The sequence below is a fragment of the Pseudorasbora parva genome, chromosome 8 (assembly GCF_024679245.1).
Source record: "Pseudorasbora parva isolate DD20220531a chromosome 8, ASM2467924v1, whole genome shotgun sequence".
Lineage (NCBI taxonomy): Eukaryota > Metazoa > Chordata > Actinopteri > Cypriniformes > Gobionidae > Pseudorasbora > Pseudorasbora parva.
Window position 1 is genome coordinate 7,821,325 of NC_090179.1, and position 17,103 is coordinate 7,838,427.

Consider the following 17,103-nt stretch of genomic DNA (forward strand, 5'->3'; position numbering starts at 1 on the left):
AGAACAGAAATATTGGAAGCGTGGACAGAAGAAGCTATACTCACCTGTGAGAGGAGGAAAGGTAGGCTAAAAGTCACTGTCGAAGAGGCCGTGGAATTATTGCGAGCAGCCACAGAACTAATGTCTGCGGCTGCGATAACTGTCGACTGGAATAAGCCAACACTTTCACCACTGAAGAGTGCGCGCCACGCTCACATGCACCAAGCATGTTGACAAGAGAGGAAAGTACATTTTTCTCATTTTCTCATCTCAGTACATTAAAAGGGATAAACTTTTTATTTCGTAAGAATTTATGAAGATAATTTTGGCAAAATGATCTGTCCCTAAACCTAGCAAACAGTCAACTACTTAAACTGCACCTGACATTAGATTTTTTTTTTTTTCTGAGATGATTAATACAGTTTACAACAAATAAATAGCTTTTATAAAACCGTAACGTATAAGTCCTGGTGGCCGCTGAGAGTTGCTATGGCATCTGTAAACAAATTCCAGCTGCTGGAGAGGACGTCATCGACATCCGATGCGGTAGACAAACTGAAAGCTGTGATGATTGCATATAGTGGCACTTCATATCTTAATTTACACTTAAGTTGATAACCTGCTGTTTCAAACATTAAGTTAACAATTTATTTACCATACAGCCTGTGGCCTGAGTCCTGTTTCTGACTGTCAGACTTTTATGTATGTACAAATGCATTTGTGATTGAATCTCCGTTAAGGCGGTGTCCGTTTTTTTTTTTTTTTTTTAAATATATATATATATGGGGTCGTAGATATTCAAATATATTGGTTGATATTTGGTATCCGTTCAAATTAGATTTTTTTAAAAAATGACAGGCCTAGTTTGCGTGTTGCTGGGAGAACGCTAAATGCGGCGTGAGAGTGAGAGTTTTGGAGAACACGCTGATCTTTAAGTTGCGCTTTTAAATTCCTTTGGGTCTGGGATAAATGGAAAACCAGCGATGGATAACGCTTGCCTGAGCGCATTGACGGACCATTTCTCAGCAGGAGGTACGATGTTGTGCTACAGCTTTTTAAAGGTAGCTATTGTAATAATTACAGATAATATTTCAGCTCTTAATTTTTATTCATATTCTTTATTATTAACAACGGATTTGCTTTATTCAAGTGGAGAACATTTTTAATAATAATTATCCCCCAGTTAATTATAAAAACAAAACAAAACAAAGAACAATAAGATTCAAAATAAAATAAAAAACAGTTCAACTGTAAATAATACTTAACTCACACATTCACATACTCATTAATCAACGTACTTATACACATTAACAATGGTAAAAGATGCAGAGTACACACAGCATGCGAGGGACCTGACAATATCTGACAGCATTCCAACTGATCCAGTGTTTATACGACCTTCACTGTAAAAAATTGTGCCGTAAAATAACGGTAATCTACTGGCAGTTGTGGTTGCCAGCAATGTACTGTTAATTTACAGCCCTCTACTGTTTATATTCGTAAAACTTAATTTGAGTCATTTCACATGTGTAAGGTGTAGTAGTAAAATGAATTAGAAACATGACTTTAACTTTAACCCTTTTAACCCCACAACAAAATCTTCAGTTTTAAATGAACACTGAAGAGTGTACACACTACAGAGTGTTAGAGTAATTGAAGCATTGATGAAGTTCATGAGATAATTAAGAGATTAATTAAGTGATAACTGAGAACACCTGTTAACAAGAATCACTGAAGGACAGAGAAACACAAGAACTACAACTGACTTCAGCCACAGCTTTAGATGAAATCAACTGAAGATAAAAGAAGACATTAAATATCTGAAGATCTCAGCAGAGGATTAAACAACTCCTCAAACAGCATTACCAGCTTCACACATTACTAACCAGACTGACTTTATTTCTGTCAGACGTCTACAGAAGCTCTTATTGAGAATTATCAGATCTTTAGGTGTTGATGTTTAATAGAAAATATTTGGTCACCCTTATCGCTATCAGTGTTTGCTTCAGTTGGGCTCTTTACCCTGGACTTTGTTATGACAGTATTTATTTGTCTGCTATAACTGTGTGTTTCTTAATCACATTAATTGTAGCAAAAAAGCCAAGAAAAAAATGGTCAGAAGTTATTGGTTATGTTTTGCTATAATTGTAATAGGATGTTTAGTTTGTTAATCTTGTCCAGGATTTCTTCCTGAAACAAACCCATTCTTTTAAAACCACATACATTTAATCTTATTTTATGTTATTTAACTGGCACACTTCTGAAAAAACTAAGCAGTGATTGGGAAACAGTTATGAATGATTTTTTAAACTCCTGATTTCCAAGAATAGTTTGCTCTCTGCTGTCATTTAGCCTCGCATAGATATGAAGAATCAGCATATGAATCTCAACAATGGTGACAATCAATACAAAAAAACAAACATCACAAAACACTTAATTAACACTAAATACTTAAAGTCAACACAAAAACAACACCAAAAAAAGGCAAATAGTAAGAATTAAAGAAAATAACCAGGCTAGTCAGCACCATAATGTATTCGTGCTGCAATGCATGCTGGGAGTTTTGATTGTCACCATGGTTGAGATTCATTCGCCGATTCTTGATGTCTATGTGAGTCCGATGGATTGAGACGTTTTGACCACAAGCTGTTCCCATGCTCTTCAAATTTGGTTGTTGCAATACTGACGTTATAAAATTATGTGAAATAGAAATAAAGCCAGTCTGGTTAGTAATGTGTGAAGCTGGTAATGCTGTTTGTGGAGTTGTTTAATCCTCTGATGAGATCTTCAGAGATTTAATGTCTTCTCTATATCTTCAGTTGATGAAATCAACTTTCTTCTGGTGATGTTTCTCTTTCCTTCAGTGATAACAGCAGGTATTCATCAGTGTCTGAATTCACTCTCTTCTTTCCTCTCTCTCTGTCGAGTGGTCTATATCAGTGAACTAGTGTAGGGAATAGTGAATAAGGGGATAGGGAGTGATTTTGAACACAGCCTCTGAGTGTCGACTTTAAGCGTGGTAATTCACAGTATATTACTGTTGGCTATTTTCTCGAAAATTACAAATATTACCCAGAATGCATTATTTTCTACGGTATATTACTGTTTTAATGGAAAACAGCATGTTACTGTCAAAATGTGGCCGTTTTTTTCCAGCATTTGTTTACAGTGTACGTTTAAAGACGTTTTTGTTTTCTTTAATCCTGTAGATCAGAATTATGTCAACTACAATTTATTTATTTTATTTAGGATAAATCTGTAATATTTATTGTTTTAGCAGACACAATGGGCTTTTTTTAATAGTACATTCTTCTCTAATCTTTGATTTTTATTAACATTATATATAACCAAATTAAAGATGATTCCTTGGATGTTAAATAGAATTTGGAAGAATTATTTTTAGTATGACATTCTTTTCTTTCCATTTTCCAAGTTGTTTTCCTTTAAAACCTTTTGTTTAACTAATAGCTATACAATGGGAAATGCCAGATGAGGTATCTAAGTAGCGAGTAACAATGAATATTTATTCTGTTGTACTTAAAGTCACTATTATCCTTTTATCACTTTTCAGTCCATTACAAGGCTCAATAGGACTGATCCAAGGACACACAACATCAGAGTGTAGAGGCTTCCAAAATGACTGAAGGCTGAAAAAAAAGAAAGAAAGAAAAAAAAAACAGGATAACATTTTTAGTTATGACACTGTATATACATGTCACATGATTTTCTAAGAACAAAAACAATACAGTGAATACAAATGTTTATTTACCACTGTCCGGAGCATCACAGTTTCTTATTTCCTCATAATCTGATGACCCTGGAGATTATGGATAGATATATAAGAAACTTACAGAAGGAGAAAAAACATCACTGCAATACTCAACAGATATACATACAGTAGTTCAGGCATGAAACTTTAATCAAGTGCTGATTGGTTCTTCTAATGCTGTAGCACAGCAGCGTAGCAGATCTCGGAAATGATACCCTCCGAGAGTTGTCACTGAATACACTGAATCTGAGTGGCCAGACAGAAGCCTCTCCTCAGTTCTAGCACACAAAAGCTGTCTTGAACTTTCATGGACGTGCAAACAAACTAGCAATCAAGCCCGGAATTGGCCACTGAGAGCACAAAATCAAGTTCTAAAGAGAAAATTGTATTTGTTTTTATTGTGCATGCAAACTGAAGGTAATATGGACAGACACACACACACACACACACACACACACACACACACACACACACACACACACACACACACAGCACTGTAGTGGTATTAGAGCACATCATGCTCCACACACACACACAACAACTCCAAAGAGGATATGGCCCAAGTGAACTGAAAACATCATGGTCACAACAACAAGACAATAGTTTCAGGGCTCTGTCACCAAACCATGAATAAACCTGACCTGAGGTGACAGAACCCTGACACAAAATGGCAGACTGGAATGATTTTTTGTTTTAATGATAGAAACAAACTTAACAAATACATTATCATTTAGCAATTTACAGTGTTTGGGAGATCCACAAATGCAGAATTCACATTCACAGATATTCTTGAGATAAATATACTGATGTAATCAGCTCTCAATGTAGAAAACTACAAATGTCCCTTGTGCTTTTGTGGATTATATTGTAAGCTTTAAAAACCATGTAAGCTTCTTATGTGAACATTTACATGCTTGCTTTTGTGAATTCCTGGATTAACATATGCATTTGTGGATTTCTTGTGTATTTGTGCACAAAGCGTGAATGCAAATCCAGTATTACTACAGAAAATGCCAACCTCACTTTTTTGCTATTCATGTTTTTGTTTTTCATTTAGTATTCACACACACTAAGATGACCACCCAGTGATTGTTCTTTTGCAGGTTAGTATCTATGGCTATACATTGATGCATATCAAATATTTAGAAATTAAGACAAAATAGCATTACATGTAATATTCATAACGTTTTATCCACTTTAACAGCCAACTTAAAGTGTTGCCCTTTATTGTGTACATATATTGCACAAATATTTCCCCACATAAATGTGAATGTATGCACACACATATATACACACACATATACAGAATGAGTTACAGCAGATTTGTAGTTCATCATGCTTTGCTTCTGACTGTTAAAGGAGAGTAAATATTAAAGGGGTCATGAATTGAGAAATCAACTTCCCTTAATATATAAATGGACATGTAATATAAGAATATCCTGTAAGTTTCAAAGCTGAAAACTTGCTTGTTAGTCAAAGAAAAGCTTTTATTGACAGCTGGCTCAGCAAACGTGAGATCTGCGAATGTGCGTCCCTGTGACGTCAGAGTTCAGTGAAACGCCGCCTTAACCGAAGAAGACGAACGTTCACGCATGACATGTTAGAAAAATAACAGGCCTCTGTGGAGCTAAACCAGTTTGAAATTCCAAGCAATAAAGCTTATGGTATGTTACAAACATTATCATTTGTATTGGTTTGTAAACAAAAGACTGGATTTGCAGATACACTCTCAGAAAAAAAAGGTACAGTGCTGTTACTGGGGCGAAACCTTAAGGTGCAAAAGTGAAAAGGTACATCTTTGTAACCCCTAAATGGTACATATTACTACCTTAAAAGGTACATATCAGTACTTTTACAGTGCATATTAGTACCTTGAAGGTACATATTAGTACCTTTTTGGTTTTGTACCTTAGGGTACCGCCCCAGTGACACCAATGTACCTTTATTCTGACAGTGTAGGATTAGATTAAAAAACATTTCTGTGGCTTCTGGATCTGACAGGAATGATGCAACACAATTACGTGAGTAAATTTGTTTTAAATATGTGATAATTTTGCATTGTTATGTTTGATATTTACTGATGTCTAACTAAACATAACTTCCACAGGCTGGAGTATCTAAATAAATCATTGTGTTTGTTTGATAAATACTTTTCGCGAGCCCTGTGGGTGAATCATCATTCCAGTTGGCGTTTCTCCACATTGGAAGTTTCCAAAACAATTCCTCAATTCCTCATTGGAAGTTTCCAAACAATAGGTGTAATGATGGGGGAGTCAGAGCTCATTATAATATGCAAAACTGTTATCCAATCATAACAGTGTGTGTTTACTTCCAAGTCTTCAGTGTGGCACACCAATAAAAACAGAGCGTTCCAAGAGATAGGCTTAAAACCAGTCGAAAATAGCATATTACTAATTCATTATGATGTTTTAGAACGTAAAAACCATACAAACGTCATTGGTAATACTTTTTTTTTTTAAGCCATGACCCCTTTAAAAGTAAGCGCTATTTCATGTGTTTTGTTAAATATTATTATAGAGGGAGATCTGTTTGTGTTTTAAGTTCATTTAAAAGGGTTTCTGCTGAGTTTTTACTCAGTACATGAAAGTGTGCTTCTGCTAGTGTTACCAAGCTTGAAAATATGAACGCTTTAGTAAATATAAGAAATATATTACAGTACATAATTCTCGTGTTTATGTGAAATTCAAAATATAATAATTCAAAGTAGTAAATTCAAACTAATGTGTTTATACTGCATGGGTAAATACAGTATCTGTAATATATTATACACATGCAGTACCATATCTGATCACATACATCTATATATTATAAAATGTATAACTGAATATAAAATTACGCACATTATGTTTAGTAAATATATAGTCACATATTTTTCAATATATGAAAAGCGGCAATTCCTTATGTATTATTCAATATATTTTAATATATTAACACAGTATATTATTTTCAAATATACCATTATATAATTTTATATATTTATCATTCATATAGGGAAATATATTTTATTTCCATAAGGGCAGCTAGAGCATGATCTGTTCTTTTGTTGTTGTTGTTTTTTTGTGGACAAAAGAAATTGCATGTTAATATGTTTTTTTACAACAATAAAATAGGCAACACTGCTTATAACATGAAAAAGACTATTGTAATAGTCTGCCATGGATATATTTAAAAAGAAGCTCTGCAAAGACAATTTATTCAGAGACCAGTAACTATAAGAAATTATACTATCATCCTCAACTGTAAAGAGGAGAAGACAAAGATTCACTTCTATGCCAATGTACGATTGACTTATGCTGGCTTCGTGTGCAATCGTAAATACTAGTTTCCTAGTTTAAAAAATTGGACATGAACACAATTTCCACTCAGAAAACTCAGCCAAAAGAACTCAGTCAAAATTTGAATGAGATGAGTTCATAATCACAACTTCAGAAGTGGGAAGTATGACATTTCAGCATAAGCATAAGATCATGCTAAGATGACTTGGGTATTCTCTAGTGCAGGGGAGTCCAATCCTGCTCCTGGAGAGTCCTACAGAGTTGAACTCCAACCCAAGTAAACACACCTGAACCAGCCAATGAAGGATTTCACAGAAGCTTCAAGGCAACTTTGCCTGGTATGAACCCTCCAGGAGCAGGAATGGACACCCATGCAGTAATGCATGCCTGAGTTCGGAAGAATGATTTGACACCAACCTACTGAGAACATCAGGCTCACATCAAAAGCTCTAGTGTTAAAGCATCCTTCAGCAAAACCTAAAAGCTCTCCCTAGAGCTCTGTAGGCCTTTTTGTAAACTTGTACTCCTCACCTTTGGGATGAACAGTGACGAGTGCCTCCATCCCCGCATGAATGTGGTCAGTCACATGACAGTGTAGCAGCCACTGTCCAGGACTTTCTGCAATCAGTTCTATGGTCTGAAATGTTCCTGGGAATAAGTCAAATACATCCGCACGATGAGCATGATCCGTCTGAGGGAGAGAAAACGAGAGTGAGAGATGTTTTAACACCTAAGTGGGATTCAGACATTATTGTGTTTCAGGAGTGGATCTACTGGGGTGCCATGAGGGGAGGGGTTGGACATGCTAAGAAAAAGCATCGCCACCCCATCTGCCACTGTTCTGCCACAAGAAGAGCAGTACAGCCACCTTAGCATTTAGTATCCCAAAGCATAAAACATGAATGCAGTGTTTCTCAGTCTGTTTTCAGCAGCTCTGATTCAACGTAATGAGATCAAAATACAATGTACCACACATTTTTTGCGGTGGTCGAATTTTCAGAATCCCCACTCTGCTTTTATTACCTGATAATGGAAGTGTTTCTGAATGGCAACTAGAATGAAGGAAAAGCATATGTAGTAAATGTCCTGTTAGGCCATAAATTCAAACGTAATAGACACTTGCTTTGGTGTCGACACCCCTCATGCCATACCATTGCCACTCCATAAATAATGGCGTGCTTATGTATGTACTTTGTAAATGAAGCTCTGAGCATGGAAATGCACTGTGTGCATGTCCACTTCATTCCCCAGTCCTAACAAGTACCACTCAGTCTTGTCTTTCTCTGTCATATTTAACCCATGGAGGTTACCATACAACTTTCCATTAATACCTGTAGAAGAGAGAAAGATTTTTCAGTTCTTAAAAAAAAAAGTCCAACTGAAGTTAGTATGTATTTCTCCAGTACACACACGCACACGCACACACGCACTTACCATGCATTTTGTTGTTCTCAATAAAGTCCCAATTTATTTTGATAAATTTGTCTGGGTTCTTGATGTAAGTTTTTATGTTCTCATCCAGGTAGTGGGACTCATTTTCATCAAATATCATGAAAAGGAGGGCAAACTCTTTTTGAATGTCTTTTTTACGTCTTTCTGTGTTCAGGGTGCCTTTACGGCACACTATCAGTGGACCCACCAAACCGCTCATCAAGTCCTGTAGATTCACATAGCACACCTCTAAATCCTCAATTATACTGTAAAACATCACATTATCATGTTTACTTATTCCCTTTTATAACATGCTTTCAAGTAAGATCTGTGAAAATAGTCATCATTTTTTGTTGTTAAATTATTACAATAAGGTTTCATTTTTTAACATTTTTAACTGTTTCTACAGAATATTGATATTTAATATCAATCTCAACATTATCTAATACATTTTTAAGATAAACATTTCCATCTGTTAGCACTGGTTAAAACACTGTGACTTAAAATAATCATAGACATGTGTATTTAATGAACATTAAAGGTAGAGAATTGGTTAAAAAACTTTTTTTTTCTAAATTTGTTAAAACTTTCTTTATATATCAATACATAATTAAAATGTAAGTACTCTGAAAAAGAAAGTATACAAATTGAGTGTCTGTAGACCTCTCACAACTGTTTTAAAGACAGCTCATTATTTCCATTCACTCCACCTTCTTAGCCTGACGTGGTCATGCTCAATTCTAGTCAGAATATGAGTCTGAAACTGCTCCATTGGGCTGTGATTATGGGGCGTGTTTCAACCGAACCAGGAACAAAATCAATTGGATAGACCTACAACCAATCAGAGCAACGAAGAGACGTCAACAGAGCTCAACTGCACTGTGTTGCCAAATCCGCGTTTTTTTCACACTGGTTGTTTTCTATGTCCGTGGGTTGAAGCGACTATTATGTGATATATAGACCTATGAGTGCGAATTTTAGCAGGCAACCTTGCCAAAATAACACACATTTTACCCCCCAAACGCCATTTTTTTCCAGAGAACCCCCCGAGAAGCTATTGTTTAGGGCTAGTAGTTGCCGCGTTTTGTAGTAAAAACTTGGCAACCCTGTCTGCACGCGCTGGAATAAACGTTCTTTGCGTTTTATTTTCATTGCGTTCATTGCATTTTAATGATACACAGAGTAATGTTACTTACCAACATGATCATCATTTCAGAGAGAAATAATGAAGGTGAATGCATATTCGAACAAGCTCTCCGTTTAGGATTTGAACAAATATAATCCAAGCCCCTTTGATGACGTGCATGATTATACGTTACTGTTTATCATCAGTCCGTCATCGTCTAAAGTCCGCTCTGATGATTTTTATTGGTCCGAACAGTTTCTGTTCAGGCATAATTACTCCTCTATGGATCGAGTCCAGACCGAACCGCCCAAACTCAAATGTTGTGGGCAAATGTCCTTCTCCCCTCTGGGCTCTTTCCAAAGCCACGCCCCCAAAACATGACCGCGCTAAGCCGACCGCTCAGCTGGAAGACGCATTATTTATCTGAGACGAGTGGAGAAGGAGCTGAGTGCATGTAGTGACATTATCATTCAAAAGTCACACTGCATGCACAAGCAGTCCATTGACAGCATAGATATGGTTTCATATCTATGGTTGAAAGGGCAGAAGGAGTGCATATAGAGAGCGGGAGCTGCGCGTGCCCGACGTCCGTCCATTGTGCATTCCGGCAGCATTTGTCTGGCTGATCACTCGCAGCTGAACCGTGTTCTGCAATATAGACTATAATATCGTCCATTCTGTCCCATTTGCCGGTGTTCTCCTCTGAGATGTGCTTTGATTTATGACGGGCAGCATATATCTGCTGCACTGGCCCATTCCCAAACACACATGGATATAATGTGCTGTATACGTTGTTCACTTGATAAATGTAACATTAAAGTTAAGATATGCTTAGTTTAATCATTTAAACAGGCCTTGGAAGTGTTGGGCAAAATCTTCTGGCAGTGATGTGTTTTCGTGTAGGCTATTTTATTATTAATTTCACAGTGCTGGCTGTTATGTGGTGATTGTGAAACACATGGAACGATGCACTACATGATTTTCACTGCACTTTCATGTTAGTCAGGTCGCGACCGCGTTCATTTTCATAAAATCAGTTCAGTTAGAGAACAGACACTACAATTAAAAACTGAACGTGTCTGTTCAATATATTTTGATTTAGCCGCTGAGGGAGTCTCACAGCCCAAACGCTGCAGGAGTCAGATATATTGACAGTCATGGATGAGCTCATGATGAGAGCTGAGGTAAACGTGTCCGCGGCATAGATTCACAGTGCATGTTCAGTCTGCCGCATTTTCACTTCATGCCTTTCATAGTAATTAGTTTGCTCTGCTGGCCTCACCGTTTAACCATGAATGCCTGAGGCTGCAGCAGCGAGCTGAGCTCTGAGTGTGATCTCCATCCCCCACGCGCGAGTTGAAAACATGCGAAAATGGCTCCGTCTGCTGGCTGTAGTCTTTAGCCTCTGGCCAACAATTCCTTCGATGGCGCAAATTGACGATATTTGCGTCATGGGAGGAATTTTTCCAGAAATAAAATCTCAGGGGGATATGAGGGGGGGAAGCACAATCATTTGAATATTCTCCAGGGTATCTACTGATACAAAGCCATATGCTAATCAGCCCTTTAACTACTAATGTTAACAAATGAGACCTTATTGTAAATTGTTACCAATTTTCCAAAGTGTATGTAAGAGACCTTAAATTTTCTTGTAATGTATAATGTACAGAACATATTATATTGTTTGTGTGTTTTATACCTTAACAAAGCTGACAGAGGAGTAGTAGGCAAATGTTATACAGTCTGGATCATTGGGACCCGGACCTGATCGTTCTGGAATGGTCCAGTTGTATCTCAGCACATGACCTAACACATGCAATGCACACAGTAAAAATATACTATTAACTCCTGCCCATGTAATAATAGATAATAATACATTTTATTAATAAAGCACTTACGACAAATTAGACATATTTTAATTAACAAACCTGGTGGAACGCCATTCTGATGGGGTTCACTGGTCTTCACTCCATGGGCATGAACAGAATATTCCCTGCTGGCATTGTTTTTAAACACAACCTGAATTCTCTCACCAACCTCAGCTTTAAGGATGGGTCCTGTGAATACAACAAGGGTCACTACAGAACTGCGAAGGGAAAGAGCTATCAATTGTAACTTTTTATATAACACAGAACAATCAATGCATCACTGATGCTTTATAATATTGCTACTATTACACACACACACACATACACTGATCAGACATAACATAATGACCTAATATTGTGTTGGCCCCCCTGGTTGGCTGCCAAAACAGCCAAGACCCCTCGAGGCATGGACTCCACTAGACCCCTGAAGGTGTGCTGTGGTATCGGGCCCCAAGATGTTAGCAGCAGATAATTTAAGTCCTATATAAATTGTGAGGAGGGGTCTCCATGGATTGGACTTGTTTGTTCAGCTTATCCCACAGATGCTTGATTGGATTGAGGTCTGGGGAATTTGGAGGCCAAGCCAACACCTCAAACTCAATGTTGTGCTCCTCAAACCATTCCTGAACCATTTTTGCTTTGTGACAGGGTGCATTATTCTGCTGAATAATTTAGAAAATGGCAGATCTCAAATTTGTGTTAATCTTGCTGACCCCGCTCCCAGAGCCTGACTTAAGCAGTTCTTACTTCTAGCCCAGCAATGTTTTGGTGCTACTTAAGAACCACTTTCCCTGGCTCAGAGCTAGGGCTTTGGCTGTGGAAACACAAAGAACCGATTTGAAACTAGGCTCTGGCTCCGAACTAGCACCAGCACTGCCTTGGTGGAAAAGGGGTATCTAATCCTTACATCTTGCCCTTGGTGCCTAATATATCCCACCCACTAACAAGTGTTGTGATGAAGAGATAATCAGTGTGATTCACTTCACGTGTCATAATGTTTTGCCTGATATGTGTGTATAAATACACTTTTGAAAAACAGGTTATATATATGTGCCATACCCATTATCCCCAGGTGCTCCTCATCTGGACCTCTGGGCTTCTCTTCAGTAAATGTTTCATCTGTGTATTCACGAAACACCACCTTCTTATATTCAGCACCAATCTGATCATTTGAATTTTCTAGGTAAATTCTTCCAGGGCTGAGTAAAGCAGGGGAAAAAAGACAAAAAAAAAACATGTCTGCATGACCTGTATACATTCATACAATTCCCACCCAAAATGATTGTTAGTGATTGCTTTACTAAGCAAATGGTAGACCCTCGGGCTTTGAATGGCCATGCTATTAAAATTATTTACATATACAGGAAAATAACTAATTTCCGTTTGTTATTTTATCTACAGCTCATTAGATTTATAATTCTGAAGTGAAATAAAGAAGCACTGTTAGAGAGAGAGAGAGAGAGAGAGAGAGAGAGAGAGAGAGAGAGAGAGAGAGAGAGAGAGAGAGAGAGAGAGAGAGAGAGAGAGAGAGAGAGAGAGAGAGAGAGAGAGAGAGAGAGAGAGAGAGAGAGAGAGGCTTCTGAATGTTCCTGTGTAATTTATTTCCTTTATAAAGTGTTCACCTCAATAAAAAAGCATCTGCTTCATATTACAACATTTAAATGCTATATTTGTAGCTGGACATTGTGACCAGCGTCAAAAATATGGAGAGAATGACTTTCGCATGTTTAGATGTGATTGTTTTTGTACTGTTTTTGTACTGCCTTGTGGTGGCTTGGATTTCAAAGGGGAATCAAATATTCGTGTTTAGACACTGGTCGGATGTCCAGTCAGATATGTATCCGATTTAAAACCACATTTGGAAGTGAACAGATAGATTGGATGCGAAAAAAAATAGGATATCTTGTGGATCTTTGTGTTTACACATGAGCAACAAATTCCAATCTGTGTCAGTTATGAGTAAAACATCTTTTTTTTTTGTGCCGGTGTAAATGCAGCCATAGAGGGTCTCAGCACAAGTCTTGACTATTCTCAGTCAAGCCTCACTTTGTTCTAAGAGATTACCGTAATCTTTACCTTAAAGTGGCCATATTATGCTATTTTAAAGTTTCCTAATTTTGTTTTGGAGGTCTCAAACAACAGGTGTACATGCATCAAAGGAAAAAACTATTCTCATAATATACACAAAAAATAGGATACTTTAAAATTAATTAAAAGTATCCTAACTTAAATAAAGTGCGCAAAACTTTAAGGGGGTGGGGGGTGGGGGGGTGAAACACTCAGTTTCAGTCAATCTCATGTCAATCTTGAGTACCTATAGAGTAATATTGCATCCTTCAGATCTCCGAAAAGTCTTTAGTTTTATTATATTTATAAAAGAAAAATAGACTGTACCGAGTCTTTCCGGAAAAAACCGAGCGCCTGGAGGCGTATCGAGAGGACGGAGCTAAAAAATGACGAGTACGCACAAAGAGGTGACGTCCTCAAGCGTGGAGAAGAAAACGCTACCGTAAATAACCCATTGCTTTCAATCAGATTCAACTATTACATATATGATCCAGAATCATCCCTTTAACATAAACTGTCTTTAAATGTTATTTAAATGTTATTTTAAAGGTATTTCCTAAATAATTAAGATCAAATAACTTCACTGTAAAAAATAAATAAATAAAAAATGGTCAAAAGAAAAATAAATAAAATGAACGAAAAATACCTACATTTAAATAAAGTACAAAAAAATTCTATAGAAAAACTCTTATTTTACAAATATTTCCTGAATTACTGCTAACAAACATATTCACTGTAAAAGGCAGTTAGGGCCCTCTTGCAGTAAATCAGAAATATCCCACATGCATAACTTAATATAACTATCTGTCACAGCATCAGCAACTACTCAGTCACTGCCTTTAATAAAGCAATATGCAGTATAACACCAATGTTTACTGGCCCATCCTGGACTGAAGCACAGGCTCGTCTACTCTCCAGCACAACGGTGACCCACAAAACAGACAATACAAAAACCCTAACAAAAATCCCAACAGAACATTAAACAATCTCAGGACCTCACCATCTTCACTTATTACAATCCAGACTTTATTTCTTTCATACTAAAGCTCTTAGTGAGAACTAACAGAAGTTTCTAATCAATGTTTTGTCATAAATACATTGAAATTTTGCGTTACCAAGCCTGTAAATCTGCAGCATGAGAGGAAAAAAAGCTTTGCAGCAATCAGTTATCATGTTTAGTTTTAAAACCATGCAGTGCCATATATATATATATATATATATATATATATATATATATATATATATATATATATATATATATATATATATATATATATATATATACAAGAATGCCAGCAAGCACTGCAGTATGAATAATTATTGTCATCACTTTTGAGGATTGTATAAGTATTGATGTCGAAGTGTGTATCATCAGGGGTAATAACTGTTAATTTTCAGCACTGAGAATTGTTTCATAGAACATTTGTTTTTTACAGTTTTGCTATACTTGAACCTTAGTTAACAAACCAAGTATACACAAGAGTTCATTTAAGTCATAAAGCAGAAAAAGCATTTGGAAACTTTGACTTCTGCAATGCTCAAGTGTTTATCAGGAAACACTTATGCAATCATAAACTTGCTTTAGAAAGACAAAAGGGTCACAAGCTCAACTTAAGCAAACACTGACAACCATAATGGTCGCATACATTTTTTGACCAATAAAACATCTACATCATTTCTCAACAACCAGAGCTTCTATATACGTCTGACAGAAATAAGTAAATCTGGTTAGTAATAAGTGAAGCTGGAAATGCTGTTTGTGGAGTTGTTTAATTTACTCTAATTTTACAGATTTTGGGGCTGCCAATCATTCGATAGTTTTATCATTTAACTGTTTTTTACTGTTTAATTACAAATTAACTGAGCGGCAAGCCAAGCGTCGGTAAGCACCCAGTCGTGATCACATTCATTTGACGGCTTTATTTGCTTTATACCACCCTAAAACGTCTATCATACAAAATAATAGATTCCTAAGATTAAATTCATAACAATAAAATAATGTATTTCCTTGCAGATACAGTGATAGAGAGCACGTTAAACTTGTAGCTGAAGTCAACAGCGGCTGGCTGAAATAAGGCGTGAGTCGCTTGGTGACGTCAACTTCCCTCTTCTTGTTTAAATGTTTGACTCACACTTATTATTTTTATTTCTGTGACACATTGTTTGTGATTCTGGTTAACTTTGCACTGATTTTTCTGTTTTGTATGATATATATTCACATTGGGGACACAACAATTTCGGTGTAAGTTATTCAACTAAATATCCTAATAAAATTAATTATTTAGGTCTTAATTAATTGTATAAATTATATTACCGATCTGCCAACATTGTTGCTATATGATAAATTAAAATAAGCTGATAACATCACTGTTTTCTCCAGAACGACTGTACAGCCAAATCAAATTGTGTTGCAATATTGTCCTGTTTAACACTGTGAAGCTGCTTTGAAACAATCGGGATTGTAAAAGCGATGTATAAATAAAGTTGACTTGACTTGACATGTTGTTAAAATTTTGAATTACGCTTATTCCTTTTATATGCGTGACTGCAATACATTTGGCGGGAATCTGATCCCATAGGCATACTCTGCTCTGATTAGTCAGTTGGCCCAGTCTGTTGTGATTGGTCTACTCTGCTCTGATTGGTCCGATGGTCCAGCCTGTTATGATTGGAAGCAACTGCAGTGTTTGATGGAGGTTCAAGTTTTCCCTGGTGTCTGCGCACGCAATAAGTGGACGGGCAATTGGGATTTGTTTTTGTTTTTTAAAATACTTTTAAATTTAATTGTCACAGAGTCGACTCTAAATTTTGAGAGACAATAACTTTATATACAGTGAACTTTGCAGGGTGTTTTCATTCATTAGAGCTATGTTACACACTACATGAAAGGTCATTTTCAAAAATCCACAATAGGGGCACTTTAATGTTTCATTTTAGAGTTCAATTAATGTGTAAGAACAAATATGCATGCATGTTTGTAGGCATACCTTTCCTCCAGTGTAGCCTTGTGTTTCTCTAGTTCCCATGTTCGGTCTGGCGCATAATTCCACACAACTTCCTCTGCTGCTATATAGTACTGCACTGTGGAGGTAAAGTGCTCTTGTGCAGGAGTCTCTGGGGAACAGGTCTTGACTCTGTAATGTTGACGCATGCCTGCATGGTAGTGATCAGCTGTACGACAGCTCAGCTCAAACTGGCCTGCAGTAAAAATGCATACTGATGAGCAAATGTTTACTGTCAAAAAGAATGTATTTACTGTATATCTTTTAATCATTTAAGAAAACAACAACAAGCTTTTCATACATTACAAGACTTAGCAACTGTGTATAAAAGCAGAGAACAGGAATAATCTTCCCTAATTTTGTTAAAACCCTTGTAGTGCCAAATTCTACACCCCCTTGGACCCTGAAGGGTAGCGGTTCAAATGCCTGATCTAATGCCCTTTGCATTTTGTAGCTGATCAAATAAATCATAAGTCATGATTTAATCGTTATTCAAAGTGGATAATACAGTATATTTAATATAGTTTGGCAGGATATTACATTGGTGCAAACCATATCTTTTTTA

The 17,103-nt window shown here is 36.6% G+C and overlaps 1 protein-coding gene across 1 annotated transcript in view; it reads right to left on the reverse strand.

The window, feature by feature from the left end:
• Nucleotides 1-1,068: 1,068 nt before the first annotated feature.
• LOC137084084 (ferroxidase HEPHL1-like) overlaps nucleotides 1,069-17,103 on the reverse strand; it is a 61,331-nt gene continuing 45,296 nt past the window's right edge. The window contains exons 13-21 of the mRNA XM_067450030.1: nucleotides 16,524-16,734; nucleotides 12,529-12,668; nucleotides 11,530-11,658; nucleotides 11,301-11,407; nucleotides 8,479-8,701; nucleotides 8,236-8,375; nucleotides 7,576-7,735; nucleotides 3,749-3,796; nucleotides 1,069-3,626 (exon numbers count right to left, since the gene is read on the reverse strand). Coding sequence (XP_067306131.1) covers nucleotides 3,547-3,626; nucleotides 3,749-3,796; nucleotides 7,576-7,735; nucleotides 8,236-8,375; nucleotides 8,479-8,701; nucleotides 11,301-11,407; nucleotides 11,530-11,658; nucleotides 12,529-12,668; nucleotides 16,524-16,734 — 1,238 coding nt within the window. The 3' untranslated portion in view covers nucleotides 1,069-3,546. The remainder of the gene's footprint in view (nucleotides 3,627-3,748; nucleotides 3,797-7,575; nucleotides 7,736-8,235; nucleotides 8,376-8,478; nucleotides 8,702-11,300; nucleotides 11,408-11,529; nucleotides 11,659-12,528; nucleotides 12,669-16,523; nucleotides 16,735-17,103) is intronic.